The sequence below is a fragment of the Cottoperca gobio genome, chromosome 4, assembly GCF_900634415.1.
Source record: "Cottoperca gobio chromosome 4, fCotGob3.1, whole genome shotgun sequence".
Taxonomy (NCBI): Eukaryota; Metazoa; Chordata; class Actinopteri; order Perciformes; family Bovichtidae; genus Cottoperca; species Cottoperca gobio.
In genome coordinates this window covers 21280376-21298868 of record NC_041358.1, presented here as the reverse complement: position 1 = coordinate 21298868, position 18493 = coordinate 21280376, and the positions used below count along the sequence as shown (strand labels likewise).

Below are 18493 nucleotides of genomic sequence, written 5' to 3'. Positions count from 1 at the left end.
CTTGTCCTCTCTGACTTCTTCCACCATCTCTGTCTATGTCTCTCTTTCTCTTTCTCTGTCTCTAACACACACACGCACACATACACACACACATACACACACACACACACACACGCACACACACACACACACACACACGCGCACACTGTCTCTCATTCTGCATGTAGCATTTTACAAGATGGGCTACACCTCTGTCTGATCTGGGTCATTCTTCCCAACAGACACACACACACACACACACACACCCACACACACACACACCCACACACACACACACACACACACACACACACACACACACACACACTCAGCAGGGTGATGAAAGTCAAATGCAATCATATACCACACACAAGCAACACGCGTGCACTGGGAATAGAAAACCTTGATAATGTTCCTGATATTGTGCTTCATGTGTCGACCTGAAATCCTCATGTACAAACAGACATACACATGTTTCTGTTTCTGTTCAGCCCCTAATTACCGTCTCCTTGGAGTGGCTGAATTTGAATTTAAACAGATCCACCAAATAGCTGATCATCATTAGGGTGTAAATGGCAGCTCCGCTGTTGTGAGAATGCCGGCAGGATAGTCCTTTACTCTTTTAATATCCTTCCTCTCTCTCCTCTTCCACACACTGCTCTGACTCCTAAATGACCTTGCCCTGAATGAGTTAGACACAGAGGAGAGACTGATCACAGAGAGACACCAAGACAGAGGCAGAGAGAGACAGAGAGAGAGAGGGAGACATAGAGACAGAGAGAGAGAGGGAGAGACATAGAGAGAGAGAGAGAGAGAGAGGGAGGAGAGAGAGACAGAGAGAGAGAGACATAGAGAGAGAGACAGAGAGAGAGAGACATAGAGAGTGAGAGAGAGAGGAGAGAGAGAGAGAGAGAGAGACATAGAGAGAGAGAGAGAGAGAGAGAGAGAGAGAGAGAGAGAGGGAGGGAGAGAGAGAGAGAGATACACACAGAGAGCGAGAGACTAATGAGTCAATGTGAAGGAGAGCTGTTTAATCTCAGGCCTTTGTTTCACAGTTCTGTGGTGAAGAATGTAATGAAAAAGAATATGGGACTGCTGCCTGTCGCACATTAATCAAAGATGGTGTGTGACTGGGTCTATGCGTCAGTGTGTATCTGTGGGTCTGTGAGTGCACATGTGTGTGTTTTATTTTGTACACACAATTATGTTTCATCTGTGAGTTTAGGGGTCATTCTTTTAAGAGCACTTTTTTTCTCTACCAGAAGGTTTTTATTGAATCACCATGACAAGATAGAGATAACCTTCGACCCTTCGCATTTACTTGACCCGAGGGTGAATAACTGCAGCTCTCTGCTTCCTCTGACAATAAATTAGTCCGTCTTATTGGGCAGGCACGATTCTTGAAGTATAATAGTCTTTATTAATCCTCGATAAATCCTGAACGATTACATCTGTCCACTTCTCTATCCCTCTCTCTCTCTCTCTCTCTCCATCCCCGCCTCCTTCCTCCCCCACCTCTTCTACTTGTGTACCCTTCAAATCACATCAATATTAATGAAGCTGGTCATTTAGACCAATGGTTTCCCACCATATAGGCGTGTGTGCCTACTCATCTTCATCCCAGGTTTCACAATATCTGTGAAACTACAGAGTAGTGTGTGGTGCTGTTTGTGTCCCTCTCTGTCTATTGGAACCATGAAGCTTTGCAAAGGGTTACAACTCCAGCTTATTCCTAGAGGGGATGTTTGTTAATTAGTATAACCAGTTTTTTTAAAAGGAAACACTTTTTGATATTCTTCACGATCAATAAAACATAGAGTTGACAGTCTGCCAGTGCAAACATTTTTATGTGCATGTCGAATTAGAACAGCGAGCCAATTTGACATTTGAGCCCAACAGCAGCAGACAGTTTTGTCTCCACTTAAAACTTTTACATCTCCGACCGACCTCGCTAATGAAGTAGGATGAACCACGGACGCCTTTACTCCGGGGAGTCTTTGAATCCTATTTCTCACTTTCATCGTGCAAGCAAATCATTCTCACATCAGAAAGTAGGATTTCAACAACTCCTTTTTTTTTTTTTTTGTTATGTAGTGTAACAGACTACACTAACGCTGTGTCAGCATGCTTAATGAACGCATGTTCTGCTTTTACTTTACCCTCTAGAGGATCTCTAGTCAAAACAGGGTATGGTATTGGTCCGTTAACAAACTGAGACAGTGGAGGTTTTTATTTTTTTGCTCTAATTTAGTTCACTTATATAACATAGAAAAACAAAAATGTCTGCAGTATTTATTCAAAGCTGATGCAGTATGAATGAAGTCCATTTGTCTCCAGTAGCTCCATTATGACAAAACTAAACAAACATCATGAATTGATACAAATACAGCTCAAAATAGTGAAACCCCACTTTATAAACTGTGCTGATTTTGGATCTATGAAGCTGGCATGGTGCCCGTATTGTTGTTACAATATGATTTGACATCATAAATATTTCTGGCTTACCATATGTTAGTAAATTGTGAAGCTGGTCTACCCAAGCAGCCACAGTTTAACCAGCAGTCATTTGGAAACTTCGGATATTATTTATTTCTTGTAAACTTGTAAACAGGGTGACGTTTGTAATTTGTTTTTTCCCCCCCATTTGCAGTATTGTATTCATAACGTTATTAAATGTTCAAATAAAACATCTGTCTTTTATGGTCTGACACAGAATATAATTACAAGTTATAATAACTTCCGCTGCTGTCACCACTCGCAGTCAACTGTCATCACAACTCTGAGAAATCACGACTCTCCCACGATTGGGATTTGGCTGAGGGTGTGTGGGAGTGTGTTTCTACAGTGTAGCTGGCAGCCAGCGGCATGAAAAGAGTGGTTAAGGGTTATAGCTGTGCAGCTGTTAGCCTTTGTGTGTGTGTGTGTGTGTGTGTGTGTGTGGGGGGGTGATGTGTGTGTGTGTGTTTGCTCGTCTCTGGTGTGCGATTAGCAAACACATTATCTTCTTCGTGTGGATATTATGCACACATCCAGTCTATCTGGCACAATCACCGAAGCCATTTACTCTGATATCTTTCCCTGGGGAATCTTAGAGCACAAACAACGTTATTTTGAGTGTGTGTGTGTGTGTGTGTGTGTGTGTGTGTGTGTGTGTGTGTGTGTGTGTGTGGAGCATGTGATTATGTGTGTGTGCCTTCTATGAGAGGTAATCAGATCTGTTCCCTCCAATCAGACAGAGATTGAATTGAATTGGCTGTCTGCTGTTGTGCTTGTCAGTGGAGGCCAATAGTGGATAGGCGGGGATAGAAGACGACGACGACGACACTTAATGGCAGATAGTGGCACATACTTTCAAACGTGGCTTTTCCAGCTCTAAAACTATATTTAGAGATAACTGCCTCCACTCAGTCCTCTCCTCCTATCCTCTGCCCTTCTCTCCCATCACTTTATTTCTGGAAAAGTAGTGATCTATCCATCCTTCTGTCTACTCTTTCACCTGTCTGTGCTCTCATCGTACCCATCTATTTACCCATCCACTTTTTTCCAACACTATAATAACTTAGATGGGTAGGTCAGGGTGGTGAGATGTGATCAATGCTACTCCGAGGCAGGCGTCTCATTCCACACAGGAAAGTCCAAATCTTCTTTCTGTGCAGCAGCAGCTCCAATGACACACTCTTCTGCCCCTATTCCAGTGTTAAAAAAAAGCTTCATCTAAGCTTTCAAATGTGACCACAATGAATAATCATTCAAAACGCCTGACTGAGGGAGAAACATATGTATCAGTGAAAGCCTTTTATTTGCTTTCCTGAGTCTTGGTGTGTGTGTGTGTGTGTGTGTGTGTGTGTGTGTGTGTGTGTGTGTGTGTGTGTGTGTGTGTGTGTGTGTGTGTGTGTGTGTGTGTGCGGTAGCCTGTGTACTCTGTGATCCTCTCAGTATGTTCAGTCCTCTCCTGCACACTAGTTGGTGTGGCCACCGCATCACTGACTACAGTCTCCATAGCAACAGTTTGCTCCATGCTCATAATTTGCACAAAAGGAAACGTCCCAACGTCCCACACAGGCTCTAATAGAGGCTGATATTCTCACCCCGCTGGGCCGGTTGAAGGATTGTGCGTTAATTTGTCATTTGTTAGATGTTGGCAGACTGCTGTTTTCTATTTCACACAAGCAGAGCTTATCGAATACACATCAGTACTACGAGTTATAACTAAATATGATTATTAATTTTTTCTGTCTCGTTAGACAAATAATATTGCATAACTCCATTATCTTTGAATTAGTGAAGGTGATTTATAAGTAAAAAATGTATCAAAGTGTTTTTCAGATTTCTTGTTGCTCCTTTAACCTCGAGGCCTGTGAGTGGGCGAGCCGGTGTACGTGTTTGATTGATAGCTATGCCAGCTGACAGTTGTAAACAAACATGCCACTTACACCACAGGAACTTTCCCAGGGGACCAAGAACCTTTGGAGGTACTCCAGAACCATTATTCCATAACTATCTAATACAAAGGTTAAAGTGAAAGTATTATATATTGTATATTATATATTATATTTGTACAGATTCTTTTCTCAAAAGCAGCTTCAGGATATCCATCGTCTACCGCTTATCCGGGGTCGGGTCGCGGGGGCATCAGCTCCAGTAAGGAACCCCAATCTTCCCTTCTCCGGGCCACATCCTCCAGCTCCGACTGGGGGATCCTGAGGCGTTCCCAGTGAGGAGATATAATCTCTCCACCGAGTCCTGGGTCTTCCCTGGGGTGTCCTCCCAGCTGGACGTGCCTGGAACACCTCCCTAGGAGGTGCCCAGGTGGCATCCTTACTAGATGCCCGAACTACCTCAACTGGCTCCTTTCAACGTAAAGGAGCAGCGGCTCTACTCCGAGTCTCTCACGGATGGCTGAGCTTCTCACCCTATCTCTAAGGGAGACGCCACCCGCCTGAAAAAAACATTTCGGCTGCTTGTACCCGTGATCTCGTTCTTTCGGTCATGACCCAGCCTTCATGACCAATAGGTGAGGGTAGGAACGAAGATCGACCGGTAGATCGAGAGCTTTGCCTTCTGGCTCAGCTCTCTTTTCATCACAACGGTGCGGTAAAGTGACTGTAATACCGCCCCCGCTGCTCCGATTCTCCGGCCAATCTCTCGCTCCATCGTCCCCTCACTCACGAACAAGACCCCGAGGTACTTGAACTCCTTCACTTGGGGTAAGGGCTCATTCCCTACCCGGAGTAGGCAATCCACCGGTTGTCATTTACAAATGTACAACACAGAGCTATTAACAGAAAGAAATAATAGCAATTTAAGTTCAGTTGGACTTAAATGATGATGATGATGATGATACCGTGTGGAAGAGAGTTAGAGACATAGAGAAACATTCTGGCAGATGGCGGAGCCTCCGTTTCCCTTTCATGCTCTATGATGTTCCACAATCTTTTGCTCCATCCCTCTCTTCCAGCACCCCGGCCGAGTGAATGAAGGGAAGGGGTTCATTATGCAAGATGAGACACAGAAAGATAGAGAGGGGAAGGACAACAACTTCAAGTGGTTCCATATTTTGGCAGAGATGACAGACATGAGAGAGGGCTTTGTTCTGGCTCACTTGCCTTGGCATGAAGGGAGGACTTCTGTGTTTTGAGGAGTTACCTATGTTTCCCACTGCTTTGAAAGAAGGTTCTCTAGTGTTTGACTGTCCCCCACACGGACATACACACGCGAGCACACCTCCTGTTCGCACAGGCTGTGGGATTTAGGAAACAAATAGTTTTGACACTTTTCAGTCAGAAGTTTTAGTGTGTGTGTGTGTGTGTGTGTGTGTGTGTGTGTGTGTGTGTGTGTGTTTGTTTGTGTGTATTCCTCTAATTGCAGGAGGTCTTTTGGTGCACTATATGAACATTTATGTAGAGGTGGAATTGAGTGTGTGTGTGTGTGTGTGTGTGTGTGTGTGTGTGTGTGTGTGTGTGTGTGTGTGTGTGTGTGTGTGTGTGTGTGTGTGAGTGAGAGAGAGAGAGAGTGGACGCTCAGGGGCGACCGACAGTGCAGTCCATGGGGGGAACCACTTCAGCGCTGCATGACAGAATGCTAGCGGCTTGTTTACACAACCCACTCTCTGATAGCCTGTCAGAGCCCAGAACACACACAGCTGCACCCACAAACAAAACAGATGCACACTACACACACACACACACAAACACATACACATGCACATAGACAGTTAGATGCACACTCGCAGGACATGTTTCCCTTAGTTAGTGAGACCAATTACCTTGTAATTAAAGCCAGGGCGAGAAACGAGCTTTAGCAACAAGAGTCCTGCAGAGACAGAGGGATGCTGGGTGGAGGAGAGAGAGGCAGAGAGTTCACAGGATTGAGAATGGCCTCATGCTGGCAGAGCTATTGTTGGATTCTTATTAGATGGGGAGAACATAGAAAAGGATGAGATGAAATGAAAGGAAAGAGGAGATGATTAAATCACCTTATTCCTATATAGAACATGCTGTGTTTTCGTATTTGTGTGTGTGTGTGTGTGTGTGTGTGTGTGTGTGTGTGTGTGTGTGTGTGTGTGTGTGTGTGTGTTTGATGAAATACATTTCGTCACATGAAAACATGCTGAAGTGGATGGCAGTGGTAATGAACTCTTAATCACCACAGTGTTGGACATACAGTGAATTCAGTAGAATGTTGTAGCATCAGCCAAGTGCCTTTTCCAGATTACATACAGAGAGAATGCAACAATGCTGAAGTGCACCGGCACAGAGCAGGGACTTGTGCTGTTTTGCCCCTTTGTGCTGTATACAAAAGCTTCAAGCATTTCCTAAAATTCTACTTCACTGCATTCCAGTAAATAAACAATAAAATTAACTGCACACTCACAAAATCCTCAGACGGTTTCTGGCTGGATGCAAAGATCTCTGCGGAGAAGAATAACGAGCACCAAACTCGTCCAGGCCCTCGGCGAATGTGTGCATGTCTAAGACAATGCAGCAACATATGTGTAGTAGAGCTGGGAGATATTATTTGAAAAGTAGCATCTCAATATTTCTAAGCTTTACTAAAAAGGTAAAAAAAGGCCAATAACATTAGTCAGGCAGCATTTCATAAATTCAATATATCTGCACAGCAGCATACTTACCTCTCTGAAATAAGCCATCAGGTTGTCAATTACCAGAAGAAGTACATCTATACACTTTGAGTTGTTTCTTCTAAGCATTTTAAGTAGGACTGTGTATTGGCAAGAACCTGGCGATAAGGGTACTTATCATGATACAGGGGTTGCCATTCCATATATTGTGTTATCGGGGATTATTGTAAGAAATGCAACATATTAGATCTAATGTTAGGAAAACTGTCATATAAAGAACACACCGCTATATGCATAACATCTGAGTAAACAGACAGGAGCTACCTGCCTGTGAAGAATGAACTGTAAAACATAACATAAAGACACCATGTTTGCTGTTTTTCTACAGAACTTTACTTTTAACCTAAAGTCTTTTAAATGACATAAAAAGTGCCTGTGCTTTCAAATGCTATAAAAATACCTTTCAGCCTTAGAGATGTGTCTCTTCCCCAACTCCCACCACACGCAAGTCAAAAGACTTTGACGTGGGTTGTGTGTGTTGGGGGGTAACGTGAAAATGTGTTGCGTCCCTGACGTATTTTTCAGCACTAATGTTTTTCTGCCGGTGAGGATAGCTCTGCATGCCTCAGGAGGAATACACATGGATGCACACACTGTCCCAGGCTGCGCCGCTGTCATCCAGGTCAGAGTGGCGGGTGGGCAGATGCAGCTGGGGAAAAATGAGGAAAGAGATGGAGAAAGAAAACACCACTGCAGTCGTACTTTACTTGGTTCAACTCCTTTCATTATGAACTAAGAAGCATTTGACAAACACAACAGCAGTCATGTTGCAAATAAGACAGACAAAATCTTCCTCAGCAAACGCACAGCACTCATTTATTTGATGAGAGGCAACAGGACTTTATAATCTCATTTTACACCTGACATTTCACTTGATCAGCTACAGCTATGTTTTAGTCAGATGCACATATCCGTATACTCAGTGAAGTGTGAGCTTTTGTGTGCCCAATCAATCGTCCAGAATTTAGCATGAGCAGAAGGGGGAACTTGTTGTTTTCTTGGCACATGCTGTTTGTGGGTTTAAAAGAGTCTGTGTGAGAGTGGGTATGAGTGAGTGCTTCATCTGAACAAGTCTCTGATAGGTAAAGAAAGCACACAAACATTGGGCTCGGTTTCGAAGCAGGATTAATTGGAGAGTAACTGCCGGGTTCCCTCATGTGCTGTTGAGTGTTTGTTCGGAACCATCCCAGCTGCAGTTAAGAGCCTCTGGGTGCTTCTTCATCTGAAGCACAGTGAAACAAGCTCCTCTCTTTACGAGCTGCTGCAAACAATGTAAGCCTGCTGAAAATAAGCAGGCTTTGAGGAAAATCAGAAATGAGGAAAAGGACAATGACAACAAAGGTCCTGTCACAAATCAGAAAAGAGTCCACCTCTCTTATACATCTCTCACTCATTCTTACCCAGAAGCCTCAATCTAACGGACTAAGTCTCTATTGTCTAATGAAATTAATGGACGAGACTGTTATGCGTTATTGGCCTTACACTTAAAACCCTTTGCACTTGGCTTCAATCTTCTGCCTGGATGATCAGCATACATTTGAATACTGAAGAACTGCACCATTGAAGATCACCCTGTATACCTCTGCAGGTCATCCGGAACATGTTTGGACACATTAACATCAGTCTGAAAGCAGGGAAATACTAATCTGTTCTACTGGAACTGTATGAGTGAATTGGTCATTGATCAAACCAGCAAATAAGGGAACAAATGAGTTTTTCTACTGGATAGGGAATAAGCAAAAGACAAAGTGACTGGATTTCAACAGGAGTGAATTAGATTAGATTATGGGGTTTTAATAATATAGAAGTGATAACTGTAAATGTACTCACCAAGTGAATTGCTGAGATCTGGGAATGCGGCAACATCGCTGAAAGGTTTGATGGGGCGAGAAACAAAAGCACACAGATTTTAAAACCACAGTGAATAGTAAAAATATTATGAACTTGATTTCGTTGGTTTACAGACCAACGTCCTGGTTTAACGCTAAGCTACCGTACTAACGGTAGTTTTGTATGTTTTCCTGTGAAATTAAGAATTATTACCAGTTTTGTGCAGGAGAGGAGAATAAAAGGGGAACTTGTTGGAAGAGAGTGATGGAGGGTCACACAAGAGCCAGGTGGTTACTAAAGCCAGGGGCGATGCTAGGGGCTTCCCTCAAGGACTAGACATACTGTACCAGCAGTCGCCTGCCATCTATCACCTGTGGAAGTCTGTGTGTGTGTGTGTGTGTGTGTGTGTGTGTGTGTGTGTGTGTGTGTGTGTGTGTGTGTGTGTGTGTGTGTGTGTGTGTGAGAGAGAGAGAGAGAGAGAGAGAGAGTCAGGGGGGTTCTGCCTGTCATAACGCTCTAATCCTGAGTGACATTTATCCAATAGAGGCTTCGCTCATTCATCCATCCATCACGTTCTATTCCTCCTTTCAATCCTTTGCTCTGCGCGTTATGTCTTTTCCTCCCTCTCTGCTTGTTGCTTCAGTCAGACAGTCAAACCAACCCTGCATACCAAGTACTCTCACACACACACACACACACGCACATGCACACGCACACGCACACACACACACACACACAACACTTTACGGAATTAACTGCTTGCCCAGAAAGCTGAATTCCAGATATTACAACTCTAGTGTGGCACTGTAGGTGTGTGTATGGTCTTACCTGTTGAGTTGTGTACAGATATAAGTAGAAGTTTATATTTATGAATGAGTGTGAGAGAGAGAGAGAGTGAGTGAATAAATGAATGAGTGAGAGAGAGAATGAGGGAGGGGGAGAGAGAGTGGGTGAGTGAGAGAGAAAGTATAGGTGAGAGAGAGAGAGAGAGAGTGAGAGAGAGTGAGTGTGTAAGTGAATGAGTGAGAGAGAGAGAGAGGAGAGAGAGAGAGAGAGAGAGAGAGTGAATGAGTGATTAGTGCGGAGAGACAGTGAGATTGAGAGAGAGAGTGGGTGAGAGAGAGAGAAAGTATAGGTGAGAGAGATAAAGGGAGAGAGAGAGAGAGAGAGAGAGAGAGAGAGAGATCAGAGATCTCGGGTGCCGAGAGAGCCCGTCTAGGTGAGAGGATAGGAGTGAGAGATAGCGCTGATTGCCGCAATCCTTCTAGTTCGGCTCCCGGCGCGCGCGCGCGACGCTGCGCTCGCGCCCGCCGACGCGCTCGCCTCTGGGTGCGCGCGCCCGTCTCGTGCCGCGCTCCGGCCGCGCGCGCGCGCGCGCGGGTTGCCGCGCGCGCCCGTCTCGGTGCCGCGATCCCGGCGAGCGCGCGCGCGCGCGGGTGCGCGCGCGCGCCCGTCTCGGCCGCGCTCCCGGGCGCGCTCGCGCTCGCGCGCGCTCTCGCGGGTCTGCGCGCGGCCCTTCTCGGTGCGCGCTCTCCCGTGGCGCGCTCGCGCGCTCGGGCGCGCGCGCGCGCGCGCGCGGGTCGCCGCTCCGTCTCTCCCTTCTCTGGCTCGCTCTCGCTCTCTCGAGAGAGAGGGTGAAATGCCATGACAGATGAAACGGAAGATGCTTTCATTAGTTGTGTTTGAAGCTCAGCAGGGTCGCAGCAATAACAGCCATTTATTTACAGCAGACTGAATGCTTCCCCTGCTGACACATACACACACTCGCAGGGAGGTCTTTCGTGCAACATGCTCCCAAAAGGTAATAATGTAAACCACTCAGCAGGAGAAGTAACCCTGGACCCCCTCTACCCTTTTCTCTCTTTCTTCCCCTCTTGGCCTTTGTCGACGTCTCCCTCTCTCTTTGTCTCTCTCCCTTTGTGTGCTAAGTATAGCAGCGGTAATGGTGATAGATGCAGATGGAGAGAGCAGGTCTTAAATGTCAAACTCCAAATGAAAACCGCTGTTCCAGTGAGACAAAAGCAGCTGGACACAACCATTGTTATTTAACACTCACACATTTACAAACATGCACTCGCAGATGAAGTCCTGCACAGCCCACACTATGTAATAAAGAAAGAAGTGGATCCCACGATGAGTAAATACAAATTCTGACCTTATTATATACTTTAAAGGGAAAAATAAATAAAGATACATCATACAAATCAAGTTTCTCGGTTTTACAATTAAATGTGTATCGCTGTTCCATCTCTTGGCCCATGCTTCCACTGTAATCCTGCTGACAGACAAAGCAAGCCGGAACGTATCAATGCACAATTTAAAATACATTAAATAGACCTCAAGGATACACTCAATGCATTTTATCGAGTAACACATGTTTGTTGTTGTAACGTTTTCTAGAACATTACATTAAAGTTTCCTGGTTTCTTTTCACAAGCAGTCAAAGAGATTTAAAGCTGGGTTTTTTTCCCTGACAGGCAGCTTGTTGTGTGGATGTGAAAGATTTGCCGCACAGTACCAGTGCGTTTATACTACTCAGCAGTAGTAGCATGTTTCATGTTATTTACGCGGGGAAAGAAATGGAGGTCATCAGAGCTGCGTGCTTGTTTATGTGTGTTCTCGCCGATATGCACATTTCACAGGACTGTTTCAAGTTTAATGAAGGCAATATTTAAATGTCTTCAGACGTCTCTGCGTTGAACAGAAACAAATCCTCCGGTGGCTTAATCACTTACTCTCATCTCAGCCCAACTGAGACGTGACACAAAAGAGAGAGCTGTTCCTCTTACTCGCTCCAAAAAAAGGACAGATGTTCTTCATCTCTTATGTCTCTGAAGACTTTGAGGCAGACAGTCGTGATTTACTCTCGGTAGGACTGTGACTGAGTGTGTCTGCTCAATGATTCAAAGGAATGAGCTCATCCACACCAAATTTATGAGTGTGTTTGTGTGTAGGTGTTATTTTTATTTTATCAATGGAGAACAGAGTAAAGTGTTTTATTCTAGTGTGCCCATTTTTCCTTCACATGGGAGCAGATTTTCAGACAAATTAGGTATCACAAACATGATCTCCGGCAGCCTTGGACTTTTAAAACTTGCTATATCAGATTTTCACAGTGCAGGGCTATTAACACAGGGGCCGTCCCACCACTAGCATCCTGTTATTCCTCTGATAATGAGACCTTTTGTAGCCTTAAATGTCCTTAAACATTGCCCAACCTCTAAAATCCCGCCTAAGTATGATTTAATTGAGCTGATGCAAATAAAGCATTTAAAAATGGGCATGCTTGTGTTTTCATGTGTGGGCCAGCAGACAAAGCCGTGGGAGGTGGGAGATTAGTGTTGGACAAAGGTGATTCAGTAGAGCCATATAACAGGATGCTTTGCCTGTGGTTAAAGGGCTCATTTTCTACTATGCTGCAATGCTGTAGGGACTCTGTGTGAATGAAGGGAGGGTGAAAGAATGAAGAGAGGAGGAGTGGGACCTCTCCATCACTCCGACTATGACCTTCCAAGAGTCACGCTGTTATAGAGTACAGAACTAATGCCTCGATATATTATCTGAATATGCTGCATTATCATTATGCCTCTCTTCCTCACTATCTCACTTTCTCTCGCGTACACACGCTCAAAAACACAATGCAAAGACACACACAGATGCAGGAGTGGTTTCCCCCTATACAATATTGGATGATGAAATATTTGCGCACTGCAGGTCAGAGAAACAGAATGGGAGAAAGATGGAGAGAGCACGACACAAAGAGGAAGTGAGTGTAGCCTTGTGAGCGGCTATTCTCTCGCTCTGCTCTGTGTTTCGTGTGAAGAGGTAGTTGTAGTCACTTCAGGAGATAACATATAGACTTCCTGGACAAGAGCAAGGTCAACACGCTCGCTCCATCGCGACACTCACTAATGCATGCGCACAATGCCGACAATCTTGCACACAATAGAGGGTGAGGAGAGAGGGAGGACTGAGGCAGATAAGACCAAAATGTCACACCATTATTTTGCAGGAGAAATAGCCAGAGAGGAGAGCAGTCACAGTTTCAACTCTAATCCCAACAAATTTTCATTGATTCATGTGTCTGAGTGTATTGACTGGTGCCATTCATATTATACCACAGTTCAATGCCTTCAATCTGACTTAGTAAAATAACAAGAGGTTGCTAGCATCAGTAGCTCTGACCTGTCCTGTGGTTGTTTTTTTTGTAAGATTTACCGTTGAAGTCTTTTGTGGTCTATGTGATTGATGATCCAGTGGTAATAGAACTGGTCTGAGCTAGATGGAGGTCCTTGACTGGAAGATGTACTGTAGACTTCAGAGTGTGTGTGTGTGTGTGTATGTGTGTATGTGTGTTTGCAGGGCAGGATCGCAGCGAGGCGACTCTCATCAGGCGTTTTAAGGGCGATGGCGTCCGCTACAAGGCCAAGCTCATCGGCCTGGACGAGGTCACTGCCGCCCGTGGAGACAAACTCTGCCAGGACTCGATGATGAAGCTCAAGGTAAGGAGAGTCTCTCCCCTCTTCTCTCTGTTGATGCGTCTTAAACTAAGAATTGAATTGCTCTCTTAATTTACTGCTTAAAGCTTTCTACTAGCATGAGTCGTTGCATGATAGTAGCAAGAAATGTAACATGATTGCAAAGAGCCACATTAAGTTTCATGACCAACAAATGCCACTGAATAGCCAACACAGTTGTTTGTACATGAATAGTTCTTCATCTTCATTCATATTCTAACCTTCAACTTTTGAATATGCATGTGTTGTACATCACAGCATAACTGCGCCTGTGTGAGTGTGTGTGTGTGTGTGTGTAAGTGCATACGTATATATAGTTTCCTCTGCGAGTTGCCAGAGGACAAGGATGGAAGCAGATGAGGAAAAAATATGGACGGTATCATTTATTGGTACGAGGGAGATCAGTGCAGGAGGAAGTGAGGGGGTCAGCCATATGAACGAGAAGGGGATCGGTGGGAATGTCTCATTTGCAAAGACAGGAAGAATTAGAGGGGGAGGGAAACAGATGGGGCAGTTGATAGGTGAGAGAGGAGGAAGAAAGATGAGGAGAAATAAGCCATTTATTTATTCATTTATAACTTAAGTCCTAACAAACAAGCTGATTTAGTGACATATTGTTTTACTGTAGCTTGCATATGAAGAACACATGTCTTCAAAACTTCATGCAAGATGTTGCTTCTTTTTTCCACAAAGAGTGGAAACAGTGGAAACAGAAACAGTGTGGAGAGCGCCTTATTCATTATTAATTGTCCACATACTGCAGGAGGTATTAGAATTGAGAAAATTACATTTACGTTTTGTTTATGTGTAGTGAAAACTCTATCCAGCCGGGGCGTAGAAGGGTGAAAAGAGGATAGACAGCTCATTGATCAAACAGCTTCCCTCCTCCTCATTTATTCAGACAGGAAATCCATCAACTCTTTTTCTCTGATCTCCCCACCTCTTCTTTCATACTGCTCCTCCCTCTTCTCGCCCGACTCTCAATTCTCTGATCTCGCTCTGTTCTTTTCTTCTCCTTTTGCGACGAACCTATGCAAATGGGGTTAAGGGTGAACGTAAGGGGGAGTTCCACCCTTAGATACACTTATAGAGTTATAAATCAGTTATGTTGTCATGAACTTTTTGCTGTACCTGTCATGTCTGCCTTTTCCGTTATTATTGATTTCATACATTTCCTACAATGCCTCTCAACAGCTTAGGTTTTGCATTCAGCTGAATAGAACAAACTGGACATGAGATATTTGGTGGACTTTTGTTTTTCCACCTTAAATAACTTAATTAAAAATGAAAAAGGTGTGAATCACAAGAATGCCTCAAAAGGTTTCTATATGGACTATTGAGGCTACTGTGGATGGGAGCATGACAGTTATTGACAAGTAAAAGCAACATACATAAGAGAGAGCAGTGCACTTTATGGATTTATGTGTGACATGAAGTTATGTGTTTCTGTCCTGCTTCTAACAGGGTTCTTTGCTCCTTATCTGTCTTTCTGTCCTCAGGGTATAGCTGCAGGAGCACGGTCTAAAGGAGAACACAAAAAGAAGGTGTTTCTGACCGTTTCCTTTGGAGGGATCAAGATCTATGATGAGAAGTCAGGGGTAAGCTCAGAAGTGTGTGCGTGTGTGTGTGTGTGTGTGTGTGTGTGTGTGTGTGTGTGTGTGTGTGTGTGTGTGTGTGTGTGTGTGTGTGTGTGTGAGAGACCACATGCAGCCTTTCTGTGTGCGCTTGTTTCCTCTGTTAATGAGGCATCTTCATGAGAGTGAGGGGCCCCCGGGGAAATCAGGAGGCCCTAATTGAAACCCTGAGAACAAGGCCTCGTAGATGAGAGAACATGGCTATCCCATTGTCTGTCTCTCTAAAAACAGCGACAACGCTGGTTCTAGATTATGCTTCAGGATTATACATTTTCCATCTTACATGGTTGCTTTTCTGGTTGACCGACTGGATCTATGCAGGCTTTGTTGTCCGATTGATATCATTCCTCCACCTTTTTGTAATATATTTTTAAATGAACATTTTTTGTCTCTCTTTGTTCTGGATTTCGATCAGTTTGACATTTTCTTCTTACTGTCCGATGATCATAGAATCACCTAAATGACCCAACTACTCCTAGAAAAGCAGCATAGTTTGGTTTCACATATTGACATCTATGGGATTTACGACAGTCGGACCAGTCATGGACAGAGGACACTGTATGGACAGCTAAACTGTGAATTCAGTTGTTAAATAACACTGCACAGGAAGTATGCATGCATCTCAAGGGAAAGTGGCCATTAGAGCGTGGTGATTTCATTCTCAAGGATCCTCTGACAGGTGTTGTCCAGGTTCAATCCCCCAACTGGCCTTACCTGTCACACTATCCTTGAGCAAGAAGTCTAACGCCTACATTGCCCAGGATACTTAGCGCTGTGGCTGGAGGACAGCCTCATTGAAAGGGCCATTTCGCCATAGTTTGTGTTAATATTGGAAAATTACGATTAAATCCTAGAAACAACTAGAAAAATCCGTTATAAGGTGCTTGGCACAGTTTGCTCACTTTGGCCCACTCAGATTGTCTGTGCATGTTAGATTTTCTTGGTTTGGCAGCTGGAGTGAAACAACCTTTTTATTAAAACATAATACAGCATGAGGAGGCGGGGTATGGTGGTAGATTTGGTTGGTTGTGAAGGGATAAAGAGGCAGCATTTGGGGATTTAGCCAAAAGGGTCAGGTGACTTTATTATTTATTTTAGCACAGACGGTGGTGTTTTTTTGTTTATTTAATATTACTATTTAAATGTTTTGTTAACTCTGAGAATGTTAAGGGCACTATGTTGTTTAATTAAAACATGTTATGTGAAAAAACAATAAAAATAATTAAAACGAATTCTAGTTAATTGTAAAAACAAACAAACATAAACGCCTGGTTTAAGCACAATATGATGTTTGCTGCTCCACACCTGGGTGTGTGTGTGTGTGTGTGTGTGTGTGTGTGTGTGTGTGTGTGTGTGTGTGTGTGTGTGTGTGTGTGTGTGTGTGTCCAGTAGTAATTCAAAAGTGCAGGGTATTAGACAGGCAGGACACAGTAGCCAGTGGTCTCCCACATGGCAGCCATATTGCATGCAGCCAAACTCATCCCTCATCAGACCAATCCCTCTTTTTGATAACCCTCATTTCACTTCGTCTCATTCCCCTTCCTGATGCTTCAAACCCTCTACACCATAAGAGTGAGAGTGATAAAGAGTAAGAACCAGAGATAGATAGAGAAGTAAAGAGTCAAAGGGGAGACAGTGTAGGAAAGAAAAAAACAAGAAAAGTGTGAAAAAGAGAAGGTGAGAGGAAACAAGAATGGGAAAAAGACAGATAGAGGGCGGCTGAGAGGGCGGGACAAAGACAGACTGAGACAGAGTTAGAAGGATTGGTCGAGAATCAGTGAGCATATGTCAAAGTAAAGCTGTCTAGAGGGAGACTTTGTCCTCGGTCTCTCACATTAATATTAACTATAGAGATATGCTGTCCTTAATATCAGTCCCTCAACCTCTTCTAATGGCTAGGGAAGGGAGAGAGAGGTGGAGACGGAGGGAGAGAGAATGACTCTGCTGAGGTTCAGAGATCTTGACAGTCTCGTTCCCCTCCTGTGCATCAGTCAGCCAGATGGGCGGATGTATGTATGGGTGAAAGAATGGATAGATGGCTTCTCTCTTGGAGGAGGGAAGGTCGTGCAGGATGGAGGGAGGTGGTGCTTGAGATGGAGGAGAAGAAGAGGGGAGACATTAATCTAGCAGAGGGCAGACCAGCATGTCTCTCTCTGTCAGCATCTCTCAAGACACATACACACATAGAGACACGTGCACACTACGCTCTTCAACCCGTTTTATCTGCCTCGCCGGGGCCTCTGCACCACGTCGGGTCAAGAACTCACAAGAGTGAAGAGCCGAGCTCACTGGCCTGCTGCTCCCTCAGACAAGGATATCAGAAAGATCAAATTAGTCCAGTTCTGCCAGCACAAAGGATTCTGTATAAAAACAAGTAACATGGAGGAAAGCAATGTAGAAAAGACCCTGGAGCAAAGTATTCATATGAAGGCGAGACAGAGATGCAGAAAGGCAAACAAGACCGATGAGGGTACAGCGAGTCCATACATTCACTGTGGGTCCTATCAGATATATTGTAACTTGATGTTGACTATCAAAGTGCTTTACATTAACTAGAAGCAGGGGGCAGAGGAATGAAGGGGGTCAAGATCGGAGGGTGAGATGAACTGAGTGTCGAGCTTGACTGGATGAACCATGGGTTGAATGCGTGTGTAGATTAGGAGGTGTCGTTGCGGAGAACACATCGAGTGAGACTCAGGTCGAGGGCAAGTTCTCAAGGAAGCGCAGAAGAAGACGAGGGGGTTTGTTGGGGTGGGGGACTTTATTTCCAGCTGAGCCCCTCATTATATTTAATTTAGTATATTCAATCTTTTAGTCGCAATTCTGTGTCAGACTGTTGATTATCAAACTTTATTTATAGGTATCAGTCCAGTTTATGTGTATTTGTGTCAGTGACTGAATACAGCAGGGCTAACTCTTACAAGGACCGCTAACTTAATCTCACGCCTGTCCTGGACGGAGACTGGGGTAGCTTCTGTCGTCTCTTTTGATGGTCTCCCCTTTAGAAGGGAGATGTGAAGAGCGGAAGGAGGGAGAGACGGGGAGTATCCTGCTCCTGCTCCTCCCTTGTCCCAGCGTAAAAGGGAATATCTTGGTTCAGTGGCCTGCAACTTCTGAAGGGCATACTGCCCAAAGTCCGAGACACTGACTCTGTGTGTGTGTGTGTGTGTGTGTGTGTGTGTGTGTGTGTGTGTGTGTGTGTGTGTGTGTGTGTGTGAGACTAATAGTGCATATCAACAGTGCTGGAGAGAAAAGAGGAGAAAGTACACAGTCAGTATCGACTTTTTTGATACACCCACCTGTTTTTGCAAACAATCCACTTCCTCAGAGAATATATCTGTTTAAGAAACTTTGAGCGTCATCTGATAGTTGATGCTGCCAGACATGTAGGC

General features: G+C 44.4%; 1 protein-coding gene across 7 annotated transcripts in view; it reads left to right on the top strand.

Moving 5' to 3' along the window:
* dab1a (DAB adaptor protein 1a) overlaps positions 1–18493 on the top strand; it is a 214564-nt gene that overhangs the window by 172841 nt on the left and 23230 nt on the right. For all 7 annotated transcript variants that reach the window (XM_029430336.1, XM_029430335.1, XM_029430339.1 and 4 more), the window contains 2 exons: positions 13313–13452; positions 14967–15065. In XM_029430336.1, the coding sequence (XP_029286196.1) occupies positions 13313–13452; positions 14967–15065 (239 nt within the window). The remainder of the gene's footprint in view (positions 1–13312; positions 13453–14966; positions 15066–18493) is intronic.